We start from the raw sequence: 26,856 nt of genomic DNA on the forward strand, positions 1-26,856 counted from the left end.
CCTTACAAGAGGGAGGCCAGGCAGAAGAATAACGCAGGAGATGGAAACAAGGGTCAGAGAGGCCTGCTTTCGAGACGGATGAAGCGGCCGCAAGCTGAGGGCGGCCCCCGGCCTCTCCCCTGGAGGCTCCGGCCCTGGGAGCTCCTTGGGTGTAGCCCCGTAAGAGTCATTTGGGGCTCCTGACCTCCAGGACCGCACCAGGATAACTCGTATTGTTTTAAGCCACTAACGTCACGGTAATTCGTAAACAGCAGCCAGATACCTGCTGCTCGCACGGCATTAGCCTCCCCCTTCCCCGGCAACCTTGCCCCAAGGGCCTCTTACACTTTATTCCAGTGCTCACCAGTTTGGTCTGAGCACACGTCCCCCAACCTGTCTGCCAGCAACTCCACAGCTTTCTGTGTGTGTGTGTTTTGTTTTTTTAGCTTTTGATTTTTTTTTTAGGAATTTCCACACCCAACGTGGTGCTCGAACTCACAACCCCGAGATCAAGAGGCACATCCTGTTCGCACTGAGCCAGACAGGCGCCCCAGCCTTCTCTGCCTTTTAAAGCTCCCTACCATCCCTTCCCAAAGCCAGCTCGCACCCACTAGGCACTTGTTAGACGCGGGTCAAATGTAAATAAAGCTGTGTCTTTATTTGGATTTACGGCAGTTGAGAGAGAGGGACGGGCTTTTGATGGCGGTTAACTGCTGTTTTCTCCAGCCCCGTGGCCTCAAAGCAGAACTGGAACCCCCATGGCCAGCTGAGTGGCAGCAGCACTGCCTGAAGCAGAGGGGTGTCGGGCCTCCCTCTGGGGCAGGAGACGGCTCTGGCCATCCGTGGCAGCCAGAAAGAGGCCCGCTGAAAACCAGATCTCAGCACAAAGGGCAGTGGGCAGGGGGAAGATTTCTCTGTGGATCCCAGTTCCGGTCTATTCTCAGCCTCCCCCTGTCCACAGGGGGCTACGCTGGCCTTCTGGGCTCTGCCCTGGGGAAGGCGCCCAAGCTCTTAGATCTCTAGACAACTTCAGCTCAGAAAAGACCCGACCCAGTCCCCACCCTTTGCCGTAGGAACATGTCGGTCCAGAGAGGGAAAGCCACTTGCTCGAGGTCACACAGCAATTTCGTGAGTCTCAAAACAGGCTGCAAGATTCCCGTCCGGTGCTGACTCCAGGGGACTGGGCGGGGGGGGGGGGGGGGGGGATGTGGGTGCAGGAGGCCGGCCTCCCTCTGGGTCTCGGGACCTCAGGGCGGGCTGGCCCGGAGCCGGGGGCGGGTGCAGCCTCACTTGAGATTGTGCTGGCTTTCCCGGTGCCGCCGCAGGTCTACCTTGCGCTGAAAGCCTTTGGTGCACAGCTCACAGCTGAAGGGCTTGAAGCCAGTGTGCTTCCGGCTGTGGGTGATGAGGTTGGAGCTCTGGCTGAAGGCCTTCCCGCACACCTGGCACTTGTGTGGCTTCTCACCTGCGGGGCAGCAAGGACGGGGTCAAGGGCCTTGGTGCCAGGCCACCCCCCCGCCCCGGTGCCCTGCATTTGCTCTCCGAACTTCACCATGTGTTATGTCACGGCCCGCCTACATTCACTTTTGAAAGGAGCTACAACGTTTATTTATTTTTTTGGGGACAGAGAGAGACAGAGCATGAATGGGGGAGGGGCAGAGAGAGAGGGAGACACAGAATCGGAAACAGGCTCCAGGCTCTGAGCCATCAGCCCAGAGCCTGACGCGGGGCTCGAACTCACGGACCGTGAGATCGTGACCTGGCTGAAGTCGGATGCTTAACCGACTGCGCCACCCAGGCGCCCCTCGAAAGGAGCTACAAAAGGGAGACAGGAGGGGCGCCCGGGCGGCTCAGTGGGTTAACCTTCCGACTTCAGCTCAGGTCACGGTCTGGCAGTTTGTGGGTTCGAGCCCCGTGTCGGGCTCCGTGCTGTCTCCCTCTCTCTCTCTGCCCCTACCTTGCTCGTGCTCTCTCTCTCTCTCTCTCTCAAAAATAAATAAACATTAAAAAAAAAATAAGAAGGAGACGGGAATACTACAATTCTGTCACCCCCTGCACCCCCTGACCAGAATACTGTAACTCTGTCACCCCCTACGCCCCCAGAGATCAGGCAGGGACTGGGTCCATCCTGTTTGTCAACGTGCCCGGCACCTGGTGCAAAAGAGGCACTCGCTTAGCAGCCAGGGAGCGAATGACTGGAGGAATGAAGGAATGAAAGACAAAGTCGCCTGCCCTTCTCACTTCTACCCAGAGAGCACACGTTTGCTGTTTCTTTCCTGGTGTTTTTCCCAGGCGCTCAATGTGTGCGTAAATAGCACCGTGCGTCCAGCCCTCCGCGAGGAGGGGAGCGCCCCCTCACTGTGTAACTTGTGGGGCTGAACCGGCGGGACCTTTTAACAGAGGAGGGTGGGGCGCCCAGAGGCTGCGCCTGGGCAGGGGCGGGCTTGGCGGGGGAACCCGGGGCGCCTCACCGGTGTGGATGTAGGTGTGTTTCTTCATGTCCGACTTCTGGTGGAAACGCTTCCCGCAGAACTGGCAGGGGTAGGGCCGCGTGTCCGAGTGGATAAGCAGGTGCGTGGACAGGGTGGACGAGCGCTTGAAGGCTTTGCCGCACATCCGGCACTCGAAGCTGCGCTCCTGCCGGAGGAAACGAGGCCCCGGGGGGTCAGGCGCAGGCGGGGCCTCGAGACCCGGGACTGCCACGCTGGGTGCAGGACCGGGCCCTGCCGGGATCCCCTGAGGAACAGGACACTCGTTGGGGTGGCCTCGAGAACGGGGCCTGGAGGAGAGGACCCAGAGACCCCCATTTCTGCATTTCCAACGGGGGCCAAGACATGGGGCCTGAGTGGCCTCCTGTGGGTTTTTCCCTGGAACCTTTACAGTATCCCATGCAAAATAAGCCTCGACATGCGTTTGTTGACTCACTGATAGACCGACTGATCTGGGGCATCGTCGTGGACTGTGGTTAAGGGTCTGTATTATTGGGGCCCAATTCTGGCTTCTGCCCCTTATAGGCCAACATGACCTCAGGCAAGTCATTAACCGCCCCCCCCCCCTCCCCGCTGAGACTCAGTTTCCTCATCTGGACATTACAACAGCAGTCATGACCTCGAAGGGTGGAGAGCTGAGCACATGTTGCATTCACAAGCTCTCATGACCATATCCTGCCTTTCCTGCCTCAGCTTCTATTTACTCCGGTGTTAGCAACTCAGGTCATTTCGGGTGCTTTCCCTGGAATGGAATATTCAAGAAGGGCTACGTGGGACAAGACAGACATTGAAGCCTGACCCCAAGATTGTCGAAGTTGAGAGCCTCAAAGCTGAGGACACCTGCACTGATCACCCAGAGGGCAGGATCATTTCTCTGTGTCACAGACATCTCTCTGCCCCCCGAAATCCCACTGGGCCAGGAGCCTCTTCCAACAGCATGCGAAGTTGATTTGGTCCATCAGGGAGTGAAGTTTGTTATAATTGTATATATTATATACAGTTTTGGGGAAACTGTAACATAACTAGCATTATAGAACAAACATTCTCTATAAAGAACAAATTTAGGGGCGCCTGGGTGGCGCAGTCGGTTAAGCGTCCGACTTCAGCCAGGTCACGATCTCGCGGTCTGGGAGTTCGAGCCCCGTGTCGGGCTCTGGGCTGATGGCTCAGAGCCTGGAGCCTGTTTCCGATTCTGTGTCTCCCTCTCTCTCTGCCCCTCCCCCGTTCATGCTCCGTCTCTCTCTGTCCCCCAAAAAATAAAAAAATAAACGTTGAAAAAAAAAAAAGAACAAATTAAAAAATATATATCAGTGGGGGGGCGGTGCTTGGCGAGCTGCCTACCTGGGAGTGGACGTGCGTGTGCTGCTCCAGGCTCACGGCATGGCCGAACGTTTTGCCACAGATGTCACAGGCGAAGGGCCGGGTCCCGCTGTGGGAGCGTCGGACGTGCACTTCGAGCCCATGTGGGGTGGAGAACACCTGAGGGCAGGGCAGAGCGTGAGGCCACGGCGGGGGGGGGGGGGGGGGTGCTGCGGACGGGGAGCCGGGCCTGGGGTCCCAAGGCCACCCCCACCCCTCCACCTCCGTGCCCAGGCACAGACGGGCATAAAGGAGGGGAAGCACGGGGTTGCCAATTCTGCTGGCTTTTGCTGTGTGTCCTGGGAAGGTCCCTTTCCCTCTCTGTGGCTCGGTTTCCTGTCTCTAAAATGGGGGCTGTGGGAGCATGTAAAAGGTCCCTCCTGGCCCTCTCTAGAGGCGGAATACTCAGCCCACTGGTACTGACGTCTACTTACTGTGTGTTCTGGGGCAAGTGATTCAACCTCTCTGAACCTTAGCCTTTCATCCACGTCCCAGGGCTCAGGCACATCAAGTGCTTTGCACAGGCCTGGCGCACAGTCAGGGCTCAAACACCATGATGGGGACGAGCATTTTGAAGCCCTGATCCCGCCAAAGGACCCGAGATTCGCAGCACAGGGAACCCCCGGCTGTGAACGCCTGCCCCTGCCAGGGACCTGCAGAGGGGATGCAGAGCAGGGCCCGTGAGCCCCACCCCCCCACCCCCCGCCGCCCCTCCCCAGCTGCTTACCTTGTTGCACTTGATACAGTGGTACGCGTCCATGCCCGGGGAGCAGCGGAGGCTGAAGTCCAAGGGCGGCTCAGTGCTGGGCACCAGGGGGCTCCCATACAGGCTGACGGAGCGCTCCAGGAAGGCAGACTGCATGGTGGAGGGGGCCTGCCGGTAGCTGTGGCCATAGGAGGAGGCCAGGGCATCCCAGGAGAAGCTGGGCTTGTAGAACGGGGGTGAGTCGGAGTCCCTGTCCTGGGATCGGGGCATCACAGCGGGGCCCTCTGTGGAGAGCGGGACGCGTGTCTACACGTGTATGGTGGCGATTCATTTATTTATCATTTGGGCGCCACTCTCCACCCCTCCCCACCTAGCGACCTCACGCTGAGGGTCTGGGTCTGTAACCCAAATATTTACTGTGGGAGCGGGCCTGGGTCCTCACTGTGGCTCCTCACCTTTTCACCCCGGAAACACGCCCTCAGCACCCGCAGAGTGCCCACCTCACCCACTGTACCAGCCCGCCCACCACACAGAAGCTCTCAGCTGGGTATGAGCGCCCCATCTGAGAGGGGGCCAGGCAGAAGCTGGAGAGCTCAGATCGCATCCGGGTGACCTCGTCGCTCTTTCCTGACTCCAGAGCCCGTCCACCCTTCCTTCCACTTGCACTGGTTGGGTGGGGAGGGGGTGGGGGTTGTGGATGGCCGGGGGTCCCAGCCCGCCTACCTGGCACCAAGGCCGTCCTGGTCAGGCTCTGGTCCAGTTCCAGCTCTGTTTCCCGTTTGAGGTCAGTCCAGGCCAGGCGCTGGTTCGGGAACAGGGTGCTGAGGACAGGATCGTTGCTCAGGACCTGGTCCCTGGCGCCTGTGGGGAGACAAGACCATCAGAGCCACCGGCCACAGCTCTGGGCAGTCCAGAGGGAGCAGGGGGTGGGGTGGGGGACACCCTTCCCAAGATGATGGGGACCCAGAGACCCATTTGCTGCTGTCCCCAGCTGCTCATGCGCACGGGCCCTGCCTGACCGGGCCCCAGGATGGGGGGAGCAGGGCTGCAGCCAAAGGGGACCCAGAAGGAGAACTCCTGGACCAGGCTTCGTTTTCTGAGCACCTGAGCTCAGCCCTAGATCTTTTCTGACTCTGGTTAGGACCCACATGTCAGCTGCAGAGGGCCAGCTCCAATCCGGAAGCTTCCGTCATCCCAAGGGGCCAGAAGGGACGGGTGCATTCATTCATTCGTTCAACCAACATATGCCGTGCCCCCCCTGCTTGCAGACTTCCCAACACGGGGGACAGGGAGCCCCGGGTGGGCACAGCAGGGGAGCTCTGACTCACCAGGGCTAAAGGCAGGAGGCCAGATGGGTTCATCTTCCTGGAGGCGGGGCTGGTGGTAGGTGTGAGCTTTCTTGCTCTTTACCAGGAAGGAGCGTGGCATTGTGAGCGCACACCCCACACCTGCACGGAGAGAGGGCGAGGACAGTTGGGAAGGACAAGAGGACAACATTCTCTGTATTTTGGAGCCGCCTCCTGTAGTCAGAACCCACTGTCCTGAGTTGAATAGTGTCCCCCGGAAGCTCATGACCCCTGGGGCACCTGGGTGGCTCAGTCGGCTGAGCGACCGACTTGGGCTCAGGTCACGATCTCACGGTTCGTGGGTTCGAGCCCCGCGTCGGGCTCTGTGCTGATGGCTCGGAGCCCGGAGCCTGCTTCGGATTCTGTGTCTCCCTCTCTCTCTGCCCCTCTCCTGCTTGCGCTCTGTCTCAGAAATAAATAAACATTAAAAATAAATTAAAAAAAAAAAGTTCATGACTCCCCGGAACCTGTGAATGTGACCTCATTTGGAAATAGGGTCTTGGCGGATAAAAAAAATTTTTTCTAATTTTTTTTTTTTACATTTATTCATTTTTGAGAGACAGAGAGAGACAGAGCACAAGCGGGGGAGGGGCAGAGAGAGAGGGAGACCCAGAATCCGAAGCAGGCTCCAGGCTCGGAGCCGTCAGCACAGACCCTGTCGTGGGGCTCGAACCCACGAACCGTGAGATCATGACCTGAGCCGAAGTTGGATGCTTAACCGACTGAGCCACCCAGGGCACCCCCCCCCCCATTTTTTGTAATGTCTATTTATTTTTGAGAGGGAGAGAGAGAAACAGAGAGAGAGAGTGGGGGAGGGGCAGAGAGAGAAGGAGGCACAGAATCTCAAGTGGGTTCCAGACTCCATGCTGTCAGCTCAGACCCTGACGTGGGGCTCAAATCCACGAATCAGAATCTGGACATTCCTTCCTCCAGAAGGCAACTGACCTCGTTGAAACCTTGAGTTTGGATCTCTAGACTCCAGAACCTTGAAAGAATGAATTGAGTGTTTAAGCCACCCGGTTTCTAGTACTTTCCTATGGCAGAAATCCTAATCTTCCCTCCCCTACTGCTCCCTTGCAGTAATACACCCACCTTCTAGAAGCTCCCAGGGTCAGCCTGCTCCCGTCCACACGCCCTGAGTTGCACTGGGAGCAGAGGAGGAAGGGCAGGGGTGCCTCCCCCGTGGGCCCTGCAGCCAGAAAGCTGAATTTCACCCCTGTGGCGTCTGCATTTGGAGGCCACGGAAAGGGGTGGTCCGAGGGCAGATTTTGGAGTCAGATGCTCATGGGTTAGAATCTCGGCTCACCCGCTGTGTGCTTTGGGCGCAGATGCTTAACCTCTCTGGGCCTACTGCCTTTTCTGTAAGGCATGGCATCCAGGTGCCTGGCACTGGGTCTCTCATGTGCTCAGTGCTTACCACGGAGGGGACGGGGGGGCGGGCAGGTTGCATCAGGGCCACCCCAATAGCAAATCCGCATTACCCTGGTGCCGATGCAGCCAGAGCAGGGCCGCCCCTTGTCCATGGCCCCGGCCCGGAGTCCAGGGCCCAGAGAGGGAGGAGCCTTCTCTCTGCATGGGGGTGGAGGGGAGGCTTGGAGTTGCATGTGGGGCTCAAGGCCGGAGAAGACCACCAGTGCACCCTACTGGGAGGCCGGACGTGGAGAAGGAGGCCAACGTCCGCCAACTGCAGGAACCGAGCAGTGGGCAGCGGCCAGGGGGTTGGGGAAGACACGAGGCCCAAATCAGTAAGGGACCTGTACTTGGCCCCGGGCGGGGGTCGGGGAGCGGCAGAGCCAGAACACCTTGATGCTCCCGGCTTCCCTTGAGGGCTCCTGGGAGACAGAGAGCATCTGGGTGCGGCTCCTTCCTCTTCACCCCCATGCCATGCCCAGGCAGGGGCGCAGGAAATACTTTGCCAACGCCGTTCCCGGTGGCTCCTCTGCTGGTCCCTGTCCCGGGCATTGGAGCAGGAACCCCCTTCCCCAGGCCAGCAGCCACGGAGGGCTGCAGGGACCACAGGGCCAAGCGTGGGAAAACGATTATAGCTGCTCCAACAACAGCCAGGGCTGGGCGATAAGGCCAAGGCAAGGAACCGGCTGGGAGGAGGGAGATTAGAGAGAGCAGCTTGGAGCCCTGCCTTTGGAGCAGGCCCAGGGAGGAACTCCTTCCCCCAGGGAGGGAGGACCCCGAACGAGGCAGGAGACGGACCCCCCCCAGCTGTGCCCGGGCCTGCCTGCCCCTCACCAGAGCCCCCAGGGCATCGGGAGTCTGGAGAGACCCCTCTGCTCCCGGGTCATCCTAGGCCCTGCCCTCCTCGCTGTAGGCCTCAGGGTCCAGATCTGCTAAATGGGGATCGCAACCCACCTTCCTGGGACTGTTGGAGCAGAAAGGACCTCCTTGCAAACAAATGTGCAAAGTGCTTGGCGTGGGGCCTGGGCTGCAGGAGCACAGAGCAGGTGGTGGCATCTCAGCCCATGGGAGAAGAAGCTTCAGGAAGGCAGGCACAGCCCACATCCTGTCCTGGCCTGTCCATTTGCATTCCCAGTACCCCGCCCAAAGCAGGTGCACTCTGAGGACAGGGCTGAGCCCTGGACCGGGACCAGGGACATGCTCCAGGCCCTTCCCCTCTGGGATCTGAAACGAGGAGGTGGGGCTTGAAGGCCCTGGGGTCCCGTCCAGCTGTCAGATTTTGCCTTCACAAGGCTTGCCTGGCCTGTTGGCCCCCCCCAGGCTTGTCGGGCAGCCTGCGGTGGCCTTATCTCCCGGGGACAGTCTTCTTCCTCCTGCCCCTCCCCCTCCCCCGCCCGGGCTCCTCACAGCCCCCTTCCTTCCCCTTCTAACTCTTGGCCCCAGGAACCCCCTGCGGAGGCCAGACCCTAGGCAGAGCCAGCGGGGGTCCCCCCCCAACACACACACAGGGGGAGGTGGGGACTGGGTTTTGGTTTGTTTTTTTTTTTGCTTTTTGTTCTGGGGCGGGGGGGGGGCGCGGAGGCCTCCAAGGGACCATGGTCTCTCCATCAAAAGATGATTTATTATTTTTATATAGTATCTTATTAGGAAGTCAGAACCAAAGGCAGGCCTTAAAGCTTCAGTGCTGGAATCCCAGGAGATCCTTCTTGTGGCCAGCATCTGCGTGGCCTTAGCTCGGTTAATTCTGACCTGGGGGCTGAGTTGCTACTGCCCCATTTTTCGGAGGAGGAACGGAGGCTTAGAGACTGGCTCATGATCCCGAGCAGATCCCAGGCCGCCCCCCCAGGCCTCTATGCTCCTGACTGTCAGACCATCGGGCGGGCGCTTACTCTGTGCAGAGGGAACTCCTTCCACACGCTAAGGAAGGCATTTGAAGCTCCCTGGTGTGCATGATGTCACCAAAGTGACACCCACTGGGGACAAGGTTGTCTTCCAGGCTCACAGGGGGAAACTGAGGCTGAGAGAGGAAAGTGGCTTGTCCAGGCCCGGTGTTCCTGTTCTGCTGGGACTTGAACTCCTGCCCCAGGGCTCTGCCCGTGGGCATCTGTGGTTCTGCCCGCCTGGAGCAGGGAGGGAAGGCTGGTGGGTGGGGCGAGATGGGGGGGGGGGGAATCCAATTCTTTTGATCCCTCTGTTTTTTTTTCAGAACCCAGAAGTTCCACGTGGGTTCCTGAAGAGCTTTGAGTGGAGAAGCAGGTGAGAAAGACTTCCTTCAGGAAGCTTTGGTGTTCCCTTGGGCTCAGAGCCTGAGGACCCCATAGAGGTCAACCGGTTAGAACCCAGGACAGCACAAGTGCATGAGCAAGGGGGGCCCAGATTGCAGGGTCCCCGGCTGGAGGAAGGCGACCCTCAGGGCCCATTCTGGTGATCCCCTCAGAGTCCCCAGCTTCCTCCCCTTCCCTCCCCAGAAAGTTCTCTCAGCTCAGCCTGGCAGGGAGGCACAGCCAGCCTCATGGCCCAGCCTTTAAGCGCCCGTGGGGGCAAACACACCTCGAGAACTTCCTTTTGGCCCCTGTTAGCTGAGTTTAAAAGAAAAAAAAAAAAAAACAGGAACCAATCACCTATACTGTAGTTAATTAACAACCACACCGTTTTGATTCACTCGACGGTTCTGAGAAAGGGCTCGGAGCAGAGATTGTGAAAGAACCCTAAGATTTCTTCATGAAACAGAGATCTTGATGGTATCAGCCTCCGGAAAGAGACTTGGTGTTAACATCTCGTCCAAAACCCTCGATCCCGATAGAGGGTGCCCCGACCCCGGGGTCAGAATCTCAGCCCCACACCCCTACTTCCAGGCGGACGCAGAGCCACAGCCTTGTGATTTCCCCACGACGAGGCACCTCGGGCCTCCCGTGGGGCTGGGTCTGATTTTGCGACCTTGAGCTTGACCACGTCAGCCTCCAACCTGGGGCTGGGTTTTCCTATCTCTCAAAAGGGACCGTTGGACTAAGAGATTTCTAAACTTCCCTTTTGCTCTAAAATCCCATGCATAATTTGTTGACCTTCAACGCGGGACTGACCTACCTTGACTGAGAAACTCATCACCCGGGTTCCCTTTTTGGGAGGGTTGGGTAAGACTCCGTTGTTTCTCAGAGTCAGTGATAGAGGACGCTTCAGACTTCCTTTCTGTTTAAAGACGTGTCTCAAGGGGAAACACAAACAAAAATTAAAAACCCTTTTCCAGGTAAGAGTCAGGGGAAATGGGTCTGGGGCGATGTTAGGGGCCCCGCGTGGAGAGCGGTCAGTATTCTTATTTGAAATTTGCAAGCACTTGTCCTGTCTTCCTCTTACGTTGAGAGACTGCAGTTATCCTGAGTGAACCAACTTCTGAGCTTACACCCGAAAGAACGGAAGGCAGGGACTCAAACAGATGCCTGTCTACCCAAACTGATCGCGGCGCTGTTCGCAATAACCAAAAGATGGAAGGAAACAACCCAACTGTCCATCAGCAGGGGGTAGACAAACAAAATATGGCTGTTCCATGCAACAGACCATTATTCAGCCGTATCGAGGAAGGAGGTCCTGATACCTGCCACAACATGATGGGCCTCGAGGGCACGTGTAAGCGAAATAAGACAGTCACGAAAGGACGAATGTCATAGGACTCGGCTTATACGACATCTCCAGAGAAGTCAGATTCATAGACACAGAAAGGGCAGTTTCAGTTTGAGAAGATGAAGAGAGTTCTTGAGATGGACGGTGGTGATGGTTGCACAACATTGTGAATGCATTTAATGCCACAGAACTGCACACTCAAAAAATGGTGAAAACGGTCACTCTCCCGTGATGTGCATTTTACCACAACGAGAACACAAATGAGCGAACAACACGTTTCCCCAACATCTCTGAACTGGAGCAGCTCCCATCGGTCTGAATGCCTGAGAGCAAATGAACAAAAAAACCTCCCTCTAAATTAAGGAGGGTGAGGTTTTCTGTTGTTGCCAAAAAGGGTCGAGATCACACGTGATCAGGCTATTTCCCTGGAGTCGATCTGGCCCCAGACATGTCGGGAGTCCTTGTGGTTCTCCAAGAGGACCCCCACCCCACCCACCCTCCTGAAAACCTCGAGAAAATGTTCTGCATTGGTTTTGACTAACTCCATCCATCAAACGCAACCCAGATGGGGGTCTCTGATGCTCCCCAGGAACGTTCTGCAGGGAAACCAGCATACCGACCCCCAGATCTTGAGCTGGAAGGCCATCTCACCCATCTCCGTACATAAAGGGTCCCCTGTGTACCACCTCCGAGGACGAGAAACTTGCCAGCTCACTAAGACTGAAATCTTCTCCCCGTCCGTTGCTTACGAAGAAATATTAGGAGGTGTGAGCCCCGCGGGCAGGTGCAGCTCAGTTAGCTCGTGCCAGAACCAAGTTCGGAGCCTGCAAATTCATTAGCCCCCTCTAGGCGACTCGTGAAAACTTCAGACTCTCTCAGAAAAATGTACACAAGCAGCTACCCACAGCGATTCTAGGGACCACCTTCCCCCTTAACAAACCCTGTTGTAGAGCGGGGACCTCACCCCAGACGCCCAGACTCTCAACTTGGGTTTTTCTCCAAAGTTAGGTAGAAAAGACTGAGACGACATGTGCCCTTCTACAGCCCTCTCGTTCCTGGAGGCTGGGGGCCAGGGCAGTGGACAAGGCGCTCTCCCTTCTCCCCTCACGAGGCTCTGGATGAGAGGGCACTCATTCTCAAAGTGTCCCAGGAACTGGGGTTCACTCCTGTTTTATAGACAAGGCAAGTTCAGAGGGCTGTGGGGGGGGGGGGGGACACAGCCAGTCGGTGCCCCAGGCTCCCCGCCACCCAAGCCAGGCACCTCAAGGAGTGTCACCCCACGCTCTGACCAGGTCCCTGGGAGATCCGGGGTGTGGGTATGACCTCGCACACGCAGGTGATCCTTGGCAGACCCGATGGGGTTTTGGAAAGGGTACTTATGCACGGTTGGCAGAGGGCGTAATTCCCATACGGGCTCTGCCTCTCACTGCCTTCTCCCCGGCCGGGTTCAAACACTGAAAGCTGTGCCCCATGGAAGAGATCTCCGAGCCCACCTCATTCTCCCCATGACTGCAGAAGGGCCCCGGGAACCTGCCTGGAAACAACCTAAGTCACACATGCAAATCTAAAAAGAAAAGGCTGGGATGGAGCCCTCACCTGGCGTCCGGGTCGGTCGCGGGTCTTGGTGGGAACCTCACTCAGCCTCTCTGGGGACCGGCTCCACTCTGTCAACCTCGGACTCTGTTCCAATAGATACTTCTCCTTTTTTTTTTCCCCTTTCCCTCTCTCACTCTCTCTCTCTCTCTGTTTTTTTTTTTTTTTTCCCTCTTCTGTTCCCCTCCTTGATTTTCAATCTGATTATTTGTGTCAAAATCTGGCGGTGAAGGAGCAGCCAATAGAGAGCGCCCCGGCATTTGCTTATCAAAGCTTCCCGGCCCGACGGCGCTCCCCGCCCGCCAGCCCTCCGCCCTGGGAGCCTCGCTCTGCGCCCCTCCGCGCCCCAGACCTGCTGGAAGAGAAAGGAGCGGCTAAATCATCCCATTAAAAAGAAATTAAAGTGAAAATAAAGTGCTGCCTCGTACACGTGATTTTGTACAAACTCGTCACTTTCCCCCTTCCTTCCTTTGTCTCTGTCTCTCTCCCTCCATCCCAAGCCAGGAGCGCGGGGCTCCAAAGCCACCCAGACGGCCCCTAGAGAGGCTCCACTCGTCCTTGCAGAGGTGACCTTTGAGAAGAAAGGTCAAATTCACGCTTCCCCGGACTTGACCCCAGCACAGGGGAAGGAGCAGCCCGGGCGCTTGCCCCGAGAGCCAGCCCGTCGGCCACCTGCAGGTTGCACTCTGGGCCCCAGGCCCTGCGCATGCCGCCATCTGGCGGCCTCGAGGAGACCCGGGGGTAGGCTGGGGCCCCATCCCCTGCTCCCCCACCTTCTCCCTCCTGTGCCCCTCAAGCCTCCCACGGCTTAGGAATGACTGATTTATTTCAGGAGGTTTTGCATAAGAGGAGAACTCACAAAACCGAGCACTGTTAGGCTGATTTGCATGCCTTCCCAGCCCAGCGCTGGAGAGATTATGTTTCCCTCCTAAGAAAACAAGTTTGGAGACAGGAAGCCCCGAGGTAACACGCAGGTCCGATGAGACCGACAGGAGGAGAAAGGGGGTCTTGGGCGAGGCTGTTCTGCGACTGGGTCCTGCCTCAAGGTCACCTGGGCCTGCTCCCGCCGCAGGGGGCGTGGGTCCCAGCACGCAGGGCGCACACAGGAGACCATGGCCCTCAGCCCTCCGTCTCTCCTTGGTGGAGAGAGAGTGTAGAAACATTTGGAGTATTCTTCGGATCTTGCACATTGCTGACAGTCAGCTAGAACTGTGTGTCATCATACAGAAAACTTAAAAAATAATCCAAGGACATTAAGCACAAATTCCCATTTCTTCCCATCCTCACTGTATTATATATGCACATCTATATTTTGCTTATGCAGGGGCACCTGGGGAGGCTCAGTCGGTTAAGCGTCCCGCTTTGGCTCAGGTCATGATGTCCTGGTCCGTGAGTTCGAGCCCCGCGTCGGGCTCTGTGCCGACGGCTCAGAGCCTGGAGCCTGCTTCGGATTCTGCGTCTCCCTCTCTCTCTGCCCCTCCCCAGCTCGAGCTCTGTCTCTCAAAAACGAATAAATGTTTAAAAAGTTCTATTTTGCGTAACCAGCGGGTCTTTTCTTTTTCCACCGAGTGTGATTTTATTTAGAGCCTCCCCAATTCTCTCGCAGCTTTTATTAACATAGTAAATGGTCTCGCAGTTCTTTGTGGCTTACTTTACAAAGCCACCCTTTCTGCATTTGGGGTGTTTGGTTGTTTGGGGTAAAGCTGCTGAGATGGGCAGACGCAGGCCAGCTGCTGTTCTAAGGCTGTAATCCCCCAACTTTATCTTCCCCCCTTTAGTAACCAACTCCGGGGCTCTCTTCCTAGCCCAGGATCCCAGCCCGGAATGGAAGTGAAAGCAGGCCTTCTCGGGAGCCACTGGGACCCCTCTGCGGGACAGCAGGGTCCAGGCCTGCGGAGCCCCCTGCAGCATCAGGCAGGCCCTCCCAGCCCCCGGGGTCCCCTCCAACACCCCTGGCCTTAGCAGGCAGCCGTGGCAATGAAGCACCTTCATTTAGCCTCTCCCAAGGGCTAAATCCCTCCAGCAGCCCTGTGCTGGGCCATCCACTCATTTATTCAAGTTACCACTGACACCTTTCGTGTTCCGGGCTCCTCCGTCTGCCCTCTTTCCCTCGGCGCTTCCTCCCTGTCTTGGTCTTCTTGGGCTGCCACCCAATACCACAGGCCGGGTGACTTAAATGACGTTTATTTCTCGCAGGGAGACCGGGAAGTTCAAGATCAAGGTGCCGGCAGAGTCAGTTTCTGGTGAGGACAAGCTTCTTGGTTTGCAGTCGGGCCACCTTCCTGCTGAGTTTTCACTTGTCAGAGAGGGAGAAAGAGAAGGAGGGAGGGAGGGAGAGAGAGAGAGAGAGAGAGAATGAGAGAGTCCTCAAGTTCTGGCTTTTTGTACTCTTCTTATAAAGACATTAATTCCATCAAGGGGCTCCCACCCTCATCTAACCTACTTACCTCCCCAAAGCCCTCACCTCCAAATACCATCATACTGGGGATCAGGGCTTCAACATGGATTCTGGGGAGATACAGACATTCAGTCTATAACCGTCTTCGCTAATAGATGTGTATTGAGTGCCTGCTAGGTGCCAGATGCTGGGGTTTCCAACAAGAACCAGACAGGAGGTGCCTGGGTGGCTCAGCCAGTTAAGCATCCCACTCCGGCTCGGGTCATGATCTCATAGCTCGTGAGTTCGGGCCTCGCGTCGGGCTCTGTGCTGACAGCTCAGAGCCTGGAGCCTGCTTCCGATTCTGTGTCTCCCTCTCTCTCTGCCCTGCCCCCACTCATGCTCTGTCTCTCTCTCTCTCTCTCAAAAATAAGCATTGAAAAAAACATAAAAAAATATATAATATAAAAATAAAAATTATATATATATATATATATATATATATTTTAATATATAAAGAACCAGACAGGAGCCGTCATGAGCTCCTTCCTGGTCTAGGCAGGTGGGACACAGTACCCCGAAATTTATAAATCGGGCTGATGAGTGCTGTGGTGTAGATATGGTATACAAAGGAGCACGGGCTTGGGGAAACGAACCCAGACTTGGGGAGTAAGGAGAGTTAATGAAGCTGGTGGAAGTGATATCTAGGTTGCTGCCAGGCTGAGTTCCTTGGGAGAAGGAAAGTAGGGAAGAGTGTCTCAAAGGAGGAACACCATGGTCAAAGAGCTGGAGGCGGGTCCTCCAGGGAACTGACAGCAGCCAAGTTCAGTAGGGGTGGAGGGTAGAGGGCAGGACAAGGGGAGGGGAGGGTGGGACACTGGGGAGATGAGCCTAGAGAAGAAAGAAGGAGCAGGTCAGGAAAATTCGTCCCCGATTTAAAAACCTTCAGTGATTTCCCTTTACCTAACAGGACACAAATCTCGGCCTCGGGGACCAGCATTCAATGTTTTTCGGTGTCAGACCTCTTTCAAATGACAGCACTTTTTACAAAGCAAGTTGCAGAAACCCAATTTGTAACAACAACAGAACCATTAGTTCATGTCACGGAAAAGGGTCAGCTTCAGGCATGGCTGGATCCAGATGCTCGGACGATGTTGTCTAGATCTCATTCATTCCCGCCTCAGGACATTGGCATTTGCTGTCCCCTCTGCCTGGATGGCCTTGCGACAGATCTCCCCATGGCTGACTCATTCCGGGGTCAGCTGAAATGTCATCTCTGCAGAGAGACCTCCTTGACCAGCGACTAAAGCAAGACCTTCCCACCCCAGCCGCTTTCTGCCCCATCGTCCTACCCTTTGTTCTTCTTCGTGTTCATGATTATCTGAAATTGCCCTGTTGATTTATCGCCTTTGTATTTACTCATATATATTTTTGGCCTGACTGCCCACGCCGAATGGAAGCGCTACAGGAGCAGGGATAGAGTTTGCCTAGTGGTGTTTTTACAGAGTGAATGAATGAACGAGTGGAGAATCCACGCCTGCATCTGTCTCTCTCCATCTCTCAGCTTTGCTTTCTTCCCTGTTGGCTTTTATCCTGGGGCTGAGATCACCAACATGGTCGGCTGTGGTCCCCGATCTTAGAAACCCCAGTGGAAAGGAAGCCCCTTTCTCGGTGGTTTCAAGGAGAGGCCCCAGGCTGACTCTGATTGGCCCAGCCCGGTCACAAGCCATCGCCCCCGCACCAATCGCCGTGCCAGTGGGAGGGATCGGGGTCTCTCATTGGCCAGGGCTGGCCGATCCTCCTGCCCCAACCTCCTGGAGGCAGGGGTGAGTTCGGGAGTAGAGAGAGCGGTTGTCACCACGCAGAATAAGGCCAGGAAGGTGCCTGGGCCACGGCTTCCACCTCCCACTTTCCACTTTCTAAGCGTCCTTTCTTTGTCACTCGGACATGCTGCGTCTAGTCCCTGCTGGAGACCAAATCCCAGTCCCTGCCTTTGCCCTTCCTCTTTCCCATGTTCAGCTCGGTTCTGCTCTCACCTCCTCCAGGAAGCCTTCCCAGATGCCCACAATCCCCGGGACCACCCCTGACGGCCCTTGGATTCTTTGTCAGTGGGCACTCAGCTGCTTCTCGATGGGACCAGCAACCACCCACAGGCAGGAATGCTAGGGAGCCCTCTCTCACCGGCCACGGCACAGACTCTCCTCCTGATGCTGGCCTGCAGGGAGCACGGCCAGGCTGGAGAAGCGAGAGCCGCTGCTACCCGAGGGCCCGGCAGTGGGCAGTGTGCAGAGCCCCCCTACCCTCCGTGGCGACATCCCAGACACGTGCAGGTGGGCTCGGGGGCGGCCAGGGAGATGAGGGCGGTGAACGTGCCGGGTGGGCAGCAAGGGTCCAGGCTGCGGTCCCAGCACACAGCATCAGCAGTGTCACCTCGGGCACCTTTCTGGCCTTGGCTTAGAATGGCCACAGAATGCAGAATGCAACAAATGTGAGCTGAGCCCACCCACCCCGGAACATCAGGACCCCTGGTGGTGGGGCGCCCCAGGGCCCCTGTGCCGTAGGGCCACCCTCCTCTGCCAGAAAAGCGCCCATCCTCTGTCTTGTTGCGACTCAAGGCATTCAGGGAGATTGTGGAGCTCCTTCCTGGCCCAGGCTGCTTGCCAGGAGCTGCAGGCCGTTGAGGTGGCGGGAGCCCCGCAGCCTGCGGCTCGCGACTCGGCGGTTGGCGGTGCCCTGAGGGCCAACAGCCCCACCACCCAGGCGCCCTGCTCTTCCGGATGAAGCAATTCACCAGACAGCCACACGGTGGCGCTCCTGCCTCCTTTTCCTGCGGCAAAAACCAGCCTGAAACCATCTGACCTTCAGTCCGGCCATCCATCCATCCATCATCCATCCATCATCCATCTAATTACGGCTTAAATTACAAGAGTGATCAGAGTGGAAAGAAAAATGCATGTCCCGATACGTGTTCCTTTAGTTTCTCTTTTTGCCTCCTCCCTCCCCCCTCCCTCTGACTCCCACCCTCCAGGCTCTCTCTCCCCTCTCCACAAATGGATACGTGCCTATAATGTTTTTCAATTCGAACAAATCTTTATTGATCCTTTGCTATCGAGTACCACACCGTCAGGCAATGCCTCCCCCAATCTGTGAGCTCAACCCTCCTGCCTCCAGGAATCTCCAGATGGAGACAAGAAACACCCTTTGGGAGACCATGAGGCGGGGTGCACTCACTTCACTAGGTGGTCTGTTTGCCTCAGAGAAGCGTGGAAGGAGGGGTGCTCTGCCCAGGCAGGGGGTGTGGGCCAGCAGCCTGAAAGGGCCTGCGTTCCTGCCTGGTACCTCCCAGCAACCCTGGTGGGGGTGTCAAACAGGGCACGTGGGGACCCCAAGACGGACCTGCTCCATCCGCCCCGACAGTGACTTTTCACCCGGAACCCTCCTCAGAAGGTCTCCAACAATGTCCCTCAAGCAACTGGGAAACTCCGTGGAAGGAGGCGGCTGGGGACTGGTGAGCCGAGGGAACCATAGATTCCCCCATCCAGCCACCGAAGCTTTCAGAAGAGGAAACTGAGGCCTTGAGAAGCCTACAAAGCAGAGCCAGGACTGGGGCCCTGGCCTCCCAATCTTCTTGCAAGTCCTTCACAATGGTGACTTTTTTCACTGCCTTTAACCTCGGTGTATCATCTGCGTCTGATAAAACAGAAATCCCCAGTGGCAATCCGCAGAGAGGAGGTCTAATTCTCCAGTCACTGGGGTGAAATGGAAGCATCGTTCTGGCGTCCAGATGCAGCCTCGTCTTGACTCACAACCAGCTGCATGACCTCGAGCAGGCACTAGCTTCCCCTGAGCCTCACACTTTACATCTCTGAAATGGGGCCAAGGATAAAACTACCCCGGGGTTGTTGCAGGTAGCAAATAAGGTACCCCATGCAAAAACGTTTATAAATGAAAAAGCTTTGTAGGGGTGACTTATTGCTTCTCAGCAGAAATATGCAGTAGCTGGGGATAGAATTCTGCAGTTTCTCTCTTTATAATGAGACAGTCAAGAGCAGCTTTAGCTGCTGAGGACCTAAAAGAAGGAAAAAAGGCAGAAAAACAGGGCGGTGTCAGCCTGATTGCTATGAGGCGGGCTGTGCTAATTTACATGGCAGGTTGATTATTAATGAAACACATGACGTTTGGTTACTGCTCATTCAATGCCCGATGACTTCCGCGTTCACGTTCCCAGGATACTCCCAGGACGCTCGCTCAGGAGCTGCAGGCAGGAGGAAAGACTGAAAGCTTTGTGATCATCTACCTGGGCCCGACGGGGCGGAGGGGCCTCACAAGCCTCGTCCCTGTTAGACCGCGGGAGCATTTTGCCACCTGGATTATCGACCGAATGATGGAAAACCAAGAAGCGACCCTCGGGCGAGGCTGACACCAGAGCCAAGTCCGCACAAGATTAAGTGTGGGCGATCTGTCCGATCCCCCCTGGGATGGGTCCCCCCAGCCCCCGATTCCTACCGCCCAGTGTTTCCCCAGCACCACGCCCGGCACATGACAGGATCACGAAGCATGAAAGGCGTGTATGCAAGTCTGTGCAAGCAGTGCGTGTGGGGTGTGTGTGTGTGTGTGTGTGCACGAATATGTGTGCATGTGAATATGTGTGCGTGTTTGTGCACCAGCCGACCGTGGGAGTGTGACGATCTCCCGGTGGGTCCTAACCTCTTCAGTCAAGCCCTGGCGAGTGGTGGCCTTGCTTCCCCAGGGAAGAGGAGTTTGCCGAGGCTGTTAGGCAGGGAGAGGTCCTGTGTCCCTCCCACGCCTGCCTGGACCTGGGGGCTTTACTGAAGCTTCCAGACCCAGGAAGCAAGGCCTCAAGGGAACACAGAAGCAGGAAGCCACAGGAAGGCACGCGTACGCCTTTGCAGAGGACTAGAAATTCACACACATCTGGGAAAGGGCCGGCTCTCCGTTGCCCGTCGGCACTAGGAATGCCCTGCAGGCTGACTGCACGGAATCCACAGGAGGGAGCCTTCCAGCTCCTGGGATTTGTACCCAGCTGACATCGGTTTTGCATGTACTGGCTGCCTTCACTGATTTTCAACTTGCCATTTTATCAGAGCCCCCAAAGGACAGCATTTTTCTCCTTCTCTTGCTTCTTATCACCCCATGAGTGTGCAGGAAGGTCTCCTCCACCCCAGAAAGCGACCTAGATGCCGGGCAGAGGGTGGCGACCCAGTGCCCTCGTGACTCAGACAGTATGTCCTTGAAAGGTGGTGTTATGTCCATGCGTTTCTGCCAGATGAGTGGTTTGTAGATTACAAAGGACACGCACACGGGGGCACCTGGGCGGCTCAGCCGGTTGAGCGTCTGACTCTCGATTTCGGCTCAGGTCACGATCTCACGGTTTGTGGGCTCGAGCCCCACGTCTGGCTCTGCGCTGACAGTGCAGACCCTGCTTGGGATTCTCTCTTCCTCTCTCTCTGCCCCTCCCCGACTCATGCTCTCTCTCTCCAAAGTAAATAAATATGCATTAAAAGCAACAACAAAGGACGAACACGGATAACGTAAGGGACATGATGCTGAGCGAAAGCAGCTAGACACAGAAGGACAAATCCTGTATGATTCCACGCATATGAAGGACCTACAGGAGTCAAAATCCTAGCGACAGAAAGTAGAATGGGGGGGGGGGTGGCGGGGTGTGCCAGGGGCTGGGGAGGAGGGGAAATGAGTTAAATGTTTAATGGGGATGGAGTTTCAAGAGGAGAAAGTTCTGGAGGTGGATGGTGCTGATAGTTGCCCAACAACGTGAATGTACTTCGGGCCACTGAACCGGGTACTTAAAAAGGGTTAAGATAGTAAATGTTGTGTTATGTGTATTTTACCACAGTTTAAGAACCAACCATCCCACCCAGCCCCCCCGTTTTCACAGATGAGAAAAGTGGAGGTGCAGGGATCACAGATTTTTCCTGCGCTGCCCATTTCAATTCTTTTTTGATCTTCAAATATTTTTTTTTCAAGTTTTTATTGTGAAGATTTTCAAACCAGGAAGTAAATGAAACACGTCTAACGATCACCTATATATCCACCACAATGATTCAACAATAGTTACATTTGCCAAGCGTGGTTTATCTCTCTATATGCATAGGCACGCATGTATAAATACGTTTTGTTCTGATAAAACATTCCGGAGGTCTACTGCAGACTTCACGACACTTCACCCATAAATACTTGAGTGTGTATCTCTTAAAAGCAGATACTCCTTACATCGTCCCGTAACTACAGTTATTGAATTATCAATAATTCCCCAGTACCATTGAATATCCTGCCCGTGTTCACATTTTTTTGCTGTTCCCCCCAGTTTCCTTTTAAACTTGCTCTCTTACATCAGGATCTTGCCCAATTTCAAGCATGGCACTGGCTGGTTTCCTTCGTGTCCTTTTTGACACAACAGCGCCCCCTACCCCTTTCTTTTGATGCTGACTTTGTTTGCAGGGTTTTTTGGGTTTTTTGTTTTTGTTTTTGTGTTTCCCCCATAAGAGCCAAGACAGGTCTGGTGGAAGGTCCTGCATTCTGGGTTTGTCTGATCTCTCATGGTGCCGTTGAACCTGTACCTCCATCCCCATGCTGGCTGGAAGTTGGGGCCAAGGGTTGAGTAGATTCAGGTGGGATGTTTTCGGTACAGCTACTCCCCTCCCTCATAGCTGGGGGCTGCACGGTATTGGACGTCCCCAATATCAGGCTGCCCCACCTTAAGGATGTCCAGTTTGGTCAGCTGGTTAAAGTGGTGACACCTGGTTCTCTCCATGATAAAAGTGAGTCAAAGCGTTCCTGGGTGGCTCGGTGGTTAAGCGTCCAACTTCGGCTCAGGTCATGATCTCACGATTCATAGGTTCGAGCCCCACATTGGGTTCTGTGCTGACAACTCAGAGTCTGGAGCCTGCTCAGGATTCTGTGTCTCCCTCTCCCCCTCCCCACCCCCCCCCCCCCTGCTCATTCTTTCTCTCTCTCTCTTTCTCTCTCTCTCTCTAAAAATAAACATTAAAAAAAAAATAAAAGTGAGTTGAGAAGCAGTCTGTGCAGTAGGAGTGTCCTTATGTGAGCACTGTCTCCCCCACAGTCTTTCCCTAATGGGTTCAGCATCCACTGCTGGTCCTGGCCTGAGTCAGTCCCTTCACTGGAGTTTGCAAATGGTGACTCTTCGGATCCTACTGTTCCTTCTACGTTTGTTATCTGGCATTCTTTCTGGAGAGAAGAGCTTTCCCTCATTAAACGAACAAATATGAGGTACGTAAACGATTAATCTTTTTTCTCTCTTGTTAAAAACTAATTAATTTTTTAATGTTCATTTATTTATTTTTGAGAGCGAGAGCAAGTGGGGTAGGGGCAGAGAGAGAGGATCTGAAGCGAGCTCCATGCTGACAGCAGCGAGCCCCGATGTGGGGCTCGAACTCACAAACTGTGAGGTCATGACCTGAATGACCTGAGCCAAAGTCAGATGCTTAAGTGACTGAGCCCCCAAGGTGCCCCTCAGTTAGTTACTTTTTTTTAGAGAGAGAGAGAGCATGAGCAGAGGAGAGGGTCAGGGAGAGAGAGAGAGAGAGAGAGAGAGAGAGAGAGAGAGAGAATCCCAAGCAGCATCCACGCTCAGTGCAGAGCCCAGCTTGGGGCTCAATCCTATGACCCTGGGATCATGATCTGAGCTGAAATCAAGAGCCAGACCGAGCCACCCGGGTGCCCCTAATCTTTTCTATTTAATTGCTGATTTTCATCAGAAGGTGTTGGCATAATTGGATCTTTTTGCTCTCTTCTCTTCCTTTTTTCCCCTAAAATTTGAGTATCACTATAAAGTCATAGATTTTTATTTATTCAGTGTATTATTAAATTATAGAAACTCCTTTTTATGGTCAGTGTATAGGTTTCTGAGGGCTGCTGTAACAAATGCCCACAACTGGGTGGCTTAAGACAACAGAAATTTATTCCCTAGTGGTTCTGGAGGCCAGAAGTCTGAACTCAATTACAATTTCTTGTTCTGCAAACTTTCTGCTCATGTCTTTTGCCCTTTTTTTGCTATGAAATAATTGTGGGTTGTTTTTTTTTTTTTTTTTTTAAGAGTCCAAGAGTTCTCCGTATATATTAGGAGGCTTGTGGTATAAGTTGCAAATATTTTCTCTCAGCTGATTTATTATTTGACTTTGCTTAGTTTCCTCTTTGCCGCACGAAAGATGTTTTGTTTTGTTTTCTTTGGGAGAGGCCGCCTAATTTGTCGGCCTTTTCTTTTGTTGCTTCTTTTTGGTCATTTTTAGAAAGTTTTTTTTTTTCTTCCATTCCCGAGTACAAAAAACCCACTCGTGTTGTTTTCCTCTGGCACTTGTATGGTTTTACTTTTGACACTTGGAGCTCTGGCTCCTTACGAGTTTATTCTGCCATAGGGTGTGAGGTAGGGATCTAACCTGATCGTTTTCCAAATGATCACTGCATATTCTTCAGAGGAGGCCCGGCTAAAATAGAACATCTGGTTGTGAATGCCCATGCTTTGTGGGGAGGGGGGAGGTCTCACAGTGACCGTGAGACTAAAATTAAACACACTATGGAATATGGCCCTGCACACAGCATTGCAAGGGGCAGATTGAGGTGTGATGGGGACTTGTCCAAGGAGACAGCCAGCCCAGCATTTCAAAGTTAAATCAGTAGGCATTAAAGTCAAGATTAAGCCTTTGCCAATATTCTCCGGAAAACTCTCAAACCTTTGGGGCCCCCTCATTGCCTCCAGATATAATTCAAGCTTCTTATTTAGCTTGAGGCCCTCCATATACTGACTTGCTTATCTTCGATTTCACACATATCTTAAATGTGACCGTTTATTAAACAGTCTTAGGTGGTCTTGCTTGAAGCTGGGTCTTCCTCCTGTACAGCCCATCTGGCCTATCACCATTTAGCAAATTCCTGATTGAACCAGGAGCAAGGTTGAAATCCCATCCCCACGGGTAGGTGGCCCTTGTCACTCTGAGTACAGCCTCTTTGTCCGAGGCACTTTGCCTGTTATTCCTGGGCTGGACCTGGCTCTGAATCACAGTATGATCAGTCCCTCTCCCATCTCATCTGTTGGACTCTATGCTCCTTGAAAGCAGGTGTAGAGGATTGAATGGTGTCTTCCCCCCCCCCCCACCCACCCAATTCATGTCTACCTGGAACCACAGAATGCGGCCTTATTTGGACATAGGCTCTTTACGGGTATAGTGCAGTTCAGATGAAATCATGGTAGGTTAATGTGGGCCCTGAATCCGGTGACTGCTGTCCTTATAAGAAGACAAGCGGACACACACCGAGGAGAAGGTCACATGGACAGATGCAGAGACATGAGTGACACAGCTACAGACCACAGAAGGTCAAAGTCTGCCGCACCATCACGAGGCAGGAGAGAGGCACGGAACACATTTTCCATCAGAGCCTCCAGAATGAGCCAACCCTGCCCACACCTTGCTCTCAGACTTCTGGCTTCCAGAATGGTGAGAGAATACATTTCTACTGTTTTCAGCACCCCCCTGCTCAGGGTAATTTGTTAGGGCAGTTGGAGGACACTCATACAGCAGGTAACAGCAATAACAATATTTATTGACGCCCACACCATGGCAGGCACCCTCCGAGCATTGACATGTGTCTCATACCGAGCTGTCCCAGCAACCCTAAGAATTGGGTATTTAAGGTATTGGTCTCATCCCCATTTCCCCAGTGGAGACACCGAGATTGCCCAGTGACTCATCCAGGCCACACGGCTGGGTTGTCGACCCAGGGTCCTGACTCACCTGGGCCTCTCTGGCCTCACCAGGCAATCTGTTCTGTTACTGCCCACCTGTGGCCACCACGGCCAATTCTCCTTTCTGACTAAGAAAAGGATTGGAAAGGGCATTCTTTTTTCTTTTTTTTTTTTTAAGTTTATTTATTTATTTAGAGATGGCAGGGAGAGACAGAGAGAGAGGAAGAGAGAGAGAATCCCAGGCAGCTTCCACACTGTAAAGTGCAGAGCCTGATGCAGGGTTCGAACTCAAGAACCATGAAATCATGACCTGAGCTGAAATAAAAAGTCGGACACTTAACTGATTGAGCTGCCCAGGCGCCCTGGAAAGGGCAATCTTTTTTTTTTTTTTTTTTTTAATGTTTATTTGTTTTTGACAGGGTGGGGAGTGGGGAGCATGAACAAGCCAGGGAAGAGCAGAGAGAGAGGGGGACAGAGGATCTGAAGCAGGCTCTGTGCCAACAGTGGGGAGCCTGATGTGGGGCTCCAACTCACAAACTGTGGGAGATGGAGGCAAGAATCCAAAGCAGGCTCCAGGCTCCGAGCTGTCAGCACAGAGCCCAATGCAGGGCTTGAACTCATGAACTGTGAGATCATGACCCGAGTCAAAGTCAGATGCTTAATCAACTGAGCCATCCAGGCACCACTTGGAAAGGACATTCTTAAGCAAAACCTCAAAAAACCCAAAGTGTAAGTCTCAAAAAAAAAAAAAAAAAGGAGATGAGTTTGATAACATCAGGATTAATGTCTCTCTTCCAATGTAATACAATACAGTTACAGTTACTAGGATGATAACAGACTGGGGGGAACATTGGAAATATCGGTAGCCAACAAGGGGGCACACACCTAAAACAGAGACGGTGCTCCCACAAATCAACAAGGGAAAGATAGTAACTCTATTGGGAAAATGGCCAAAAGATAAGAATGAGCAATTTATAGAGGAAGAAACCCACAGCTTAACAAGAATATGAAGAAATGCTCCGTCTCACTAATAGAGAGTGGTAAATTAAACAAGAACATGTCAGGGGTGCCCGGGTGGCTCAGTCAGTTGAGCGTCCGGCTTTGACTCAGGTCATGATCTCCCGGTTTGTGAGTTCGAGCCCCAGATCGGGCTCTCTGTTGTCAGTGTGGAGCCCATTTTGGAACCTCCGTCTCCCTCTCTCTGCCTCTCCTCCATGCGTGTGCCCACGTTTGTGCGCGCTTTCTCTCTCTCAAAAATAAACATTCAAAATTAAAAACAAAACAAAACAAAATAAGAACGTGTCAGTATAGCCCTAGTGTGCTGAAAACATGAAAGAGCCAGTCGATGCCAAGTGTTGGCAGGGATGTGGGCATTTTCGTGGACACTAGACTGGGGCAGCCATCCTGGAGAACAATTTGGTGGTAAGTCCGTGCAAAATTTTTGGAGGTGATGGGTGTGTTTAGTACCTTGGTTGTGGTGATGGTATCATGGGTGTGGGCCTTTGTGGGCAGTCATCCAGATGTGTGTGCAATTAAATGTGTGCAATTTTTTTTGTATATCAATTATACCCCAACAAAATTAAAAAAAAATTCTCTAAAAACAACAACAAAGTTAAGTCCACCAGCTTTACTCCTAGATATACACCCCAAAGACATTCTCAGCCGTATCAGTACAGCATGTTCCTCCCAGTGTTTCGGGTGGCACCGTGGGTATCATTCCCTCCCTGGGAGAGTGGAGGGCCGATCAGTGTAGATCCGTATCGCTGAATAATTGTCAGCCATTAGAAGCTACTGGCTAGATGCATACAGAGCATCATGCACGGAGCTTCAAAACGTGAGTGGGGAAAAAGGCCAGAAACAAATTGCTACCGCAAACATAAACCATTTATGTAAGTTAAAAGTACATGCATAGATATGGGCATGGTCATATATGTATATAGTGTATACACATATAATCTTGCTCTTTTGGACACAGTGCTAAACAGCGAGGGGCTGCTGCTAAGATGGGGTTCCAGGGCTCTGTGGAGGCTACTGCCAGAAACTTGGACTTGGCCCTGTAGGAGATGTGTGGCCCCTGGAGGCAGGGTGAGTAGCATGAGGCCACATACAGAAGGGTGAAAGCAGGCTTTTTTCCAGGACTCTGAAAATTCGGGAGATAGCGAATCATATTTCTTTTTCCATCTCCGTCTTGGTCTCCATCTAGGTCTTTTCCATCATTTGGCTGGACTTCTGAGTTTGTC

At 54.0% G+C, this 26,856-nt stretch overlaps 2 protein-coding genes across 7 annotated transcripts in view; one reads left to right on the forward strand and one right to left on the reverse strand.

Moving 5' to 3' along the window:
- Positions 1 to 341: 341 nt before the first annotated feature.
- Positions 342 to 13,143, reverse strand: GFI1B (growth factor independent 1B transcriptional repressor). Of its 5 annotated transcripts, none has more exons than XM_053204438.1 (7): positions 11,525 to 12,482; positions 5,862 to 5,981; positions 5,257 to 5,394; positions 4,555 to 4,817; positions 3,810 to 3,947; positions 2,451 to 2,715; positions 457 to 1,444 (listed from the first exon to the last, which is right to left on the reverse strand). In XM_053204438.1, the coding sequence occupies exons 2-7, from the start codon at positions 5,959 to 5,961 to the stop codon at positions 1,266 to 1,268; spliced, it is 1,083 nt and encodes a 360-aa protein (XP_053060413.1). In that variant the 5' UTR covers positions 5,962 to 5,981; positions 11,525 to 12,482; the 3' UTR covers positions 457 to 1,265. The 5 variants fall into 5 exon arrangements, with proteins under 5 accessions (XP_026891317.1, XP_053060413.1, XP_053060412.1 ...); XM_053204437.1 differs by having other exon boundaries at positions 10,374 to 12,482; XM_027035512.2 differs by lacking the exon at positions 11,525 to 12,482 and adding an exon at positions 12,501 to 13,143 and having other exon boundaries at positions 460 to 1,444.
- A 7,731-nt stretch (positions 13,144 to 20,874) lies between these two features.
- TSC1 (TSC complex subunit 1) overlaps positions 20,875 to 26,856 on the forward strand; it is a 59,211-nt gene continuing 53,229 nt past the window's right edge. The window contains exons 1-2 of one of the 2 annotated variants that reach the window (XM_053204439.1): positions 20,875 to 21,524; positions 21,980 to 22,146. The gene's annotated coding sequence lies outside the window, so the exon portion shown is untranslated. Of the gene's footprint in view, positions 21,525 to 21,964; positions 22,147 to 26,856 lie in introns of those variants that run through there. The other variant, XM_053204441.1, reaches the window with a different exon arrangement.

The sequence above is a fragment of the Acinonyx jubatus genome, chromosome D4 (assembly GCF_027475565.1).
Source record: "Acinonyx jubatus isolate Ajub_Pintada_27869175 chromosome D4, VMU_Ajub_asm_v1.0, whole genome shotgun sequence".
Classification (NCBI taxonomy): Eukaryota; Metazoa; Chordata; class Mammalia; order Carnivora; family Felidae; genus Acinonyx; species Acinonyx jubatus.

Excerpts from the sequence above, each read along its gene's own strand:
- GFI1B (XM_053204438.1), bottom strand. The coding sequence starts at position 5,961 with ATGCCACGCTCCTTCCTGGTAAAGAGCAAGAAAGCTCACACCTACCAC. Across the intron at positions 5,395-5,861 it reads GCCTCCTGCCTTTAGCCCTG|GCGCCAGGGACCAGGTCCTG; the intron begins GTGAGTCAGAGC and ends GTCTCCCCACAG. Across the intron at positions 2,716-3,809 it reads ACACGCACGTCCACTCCCAG|GGGATCCCGGCAGGGCCCGG; the intron begins GTAGGCAGCTCG and ends CCTGTTCCTCAG.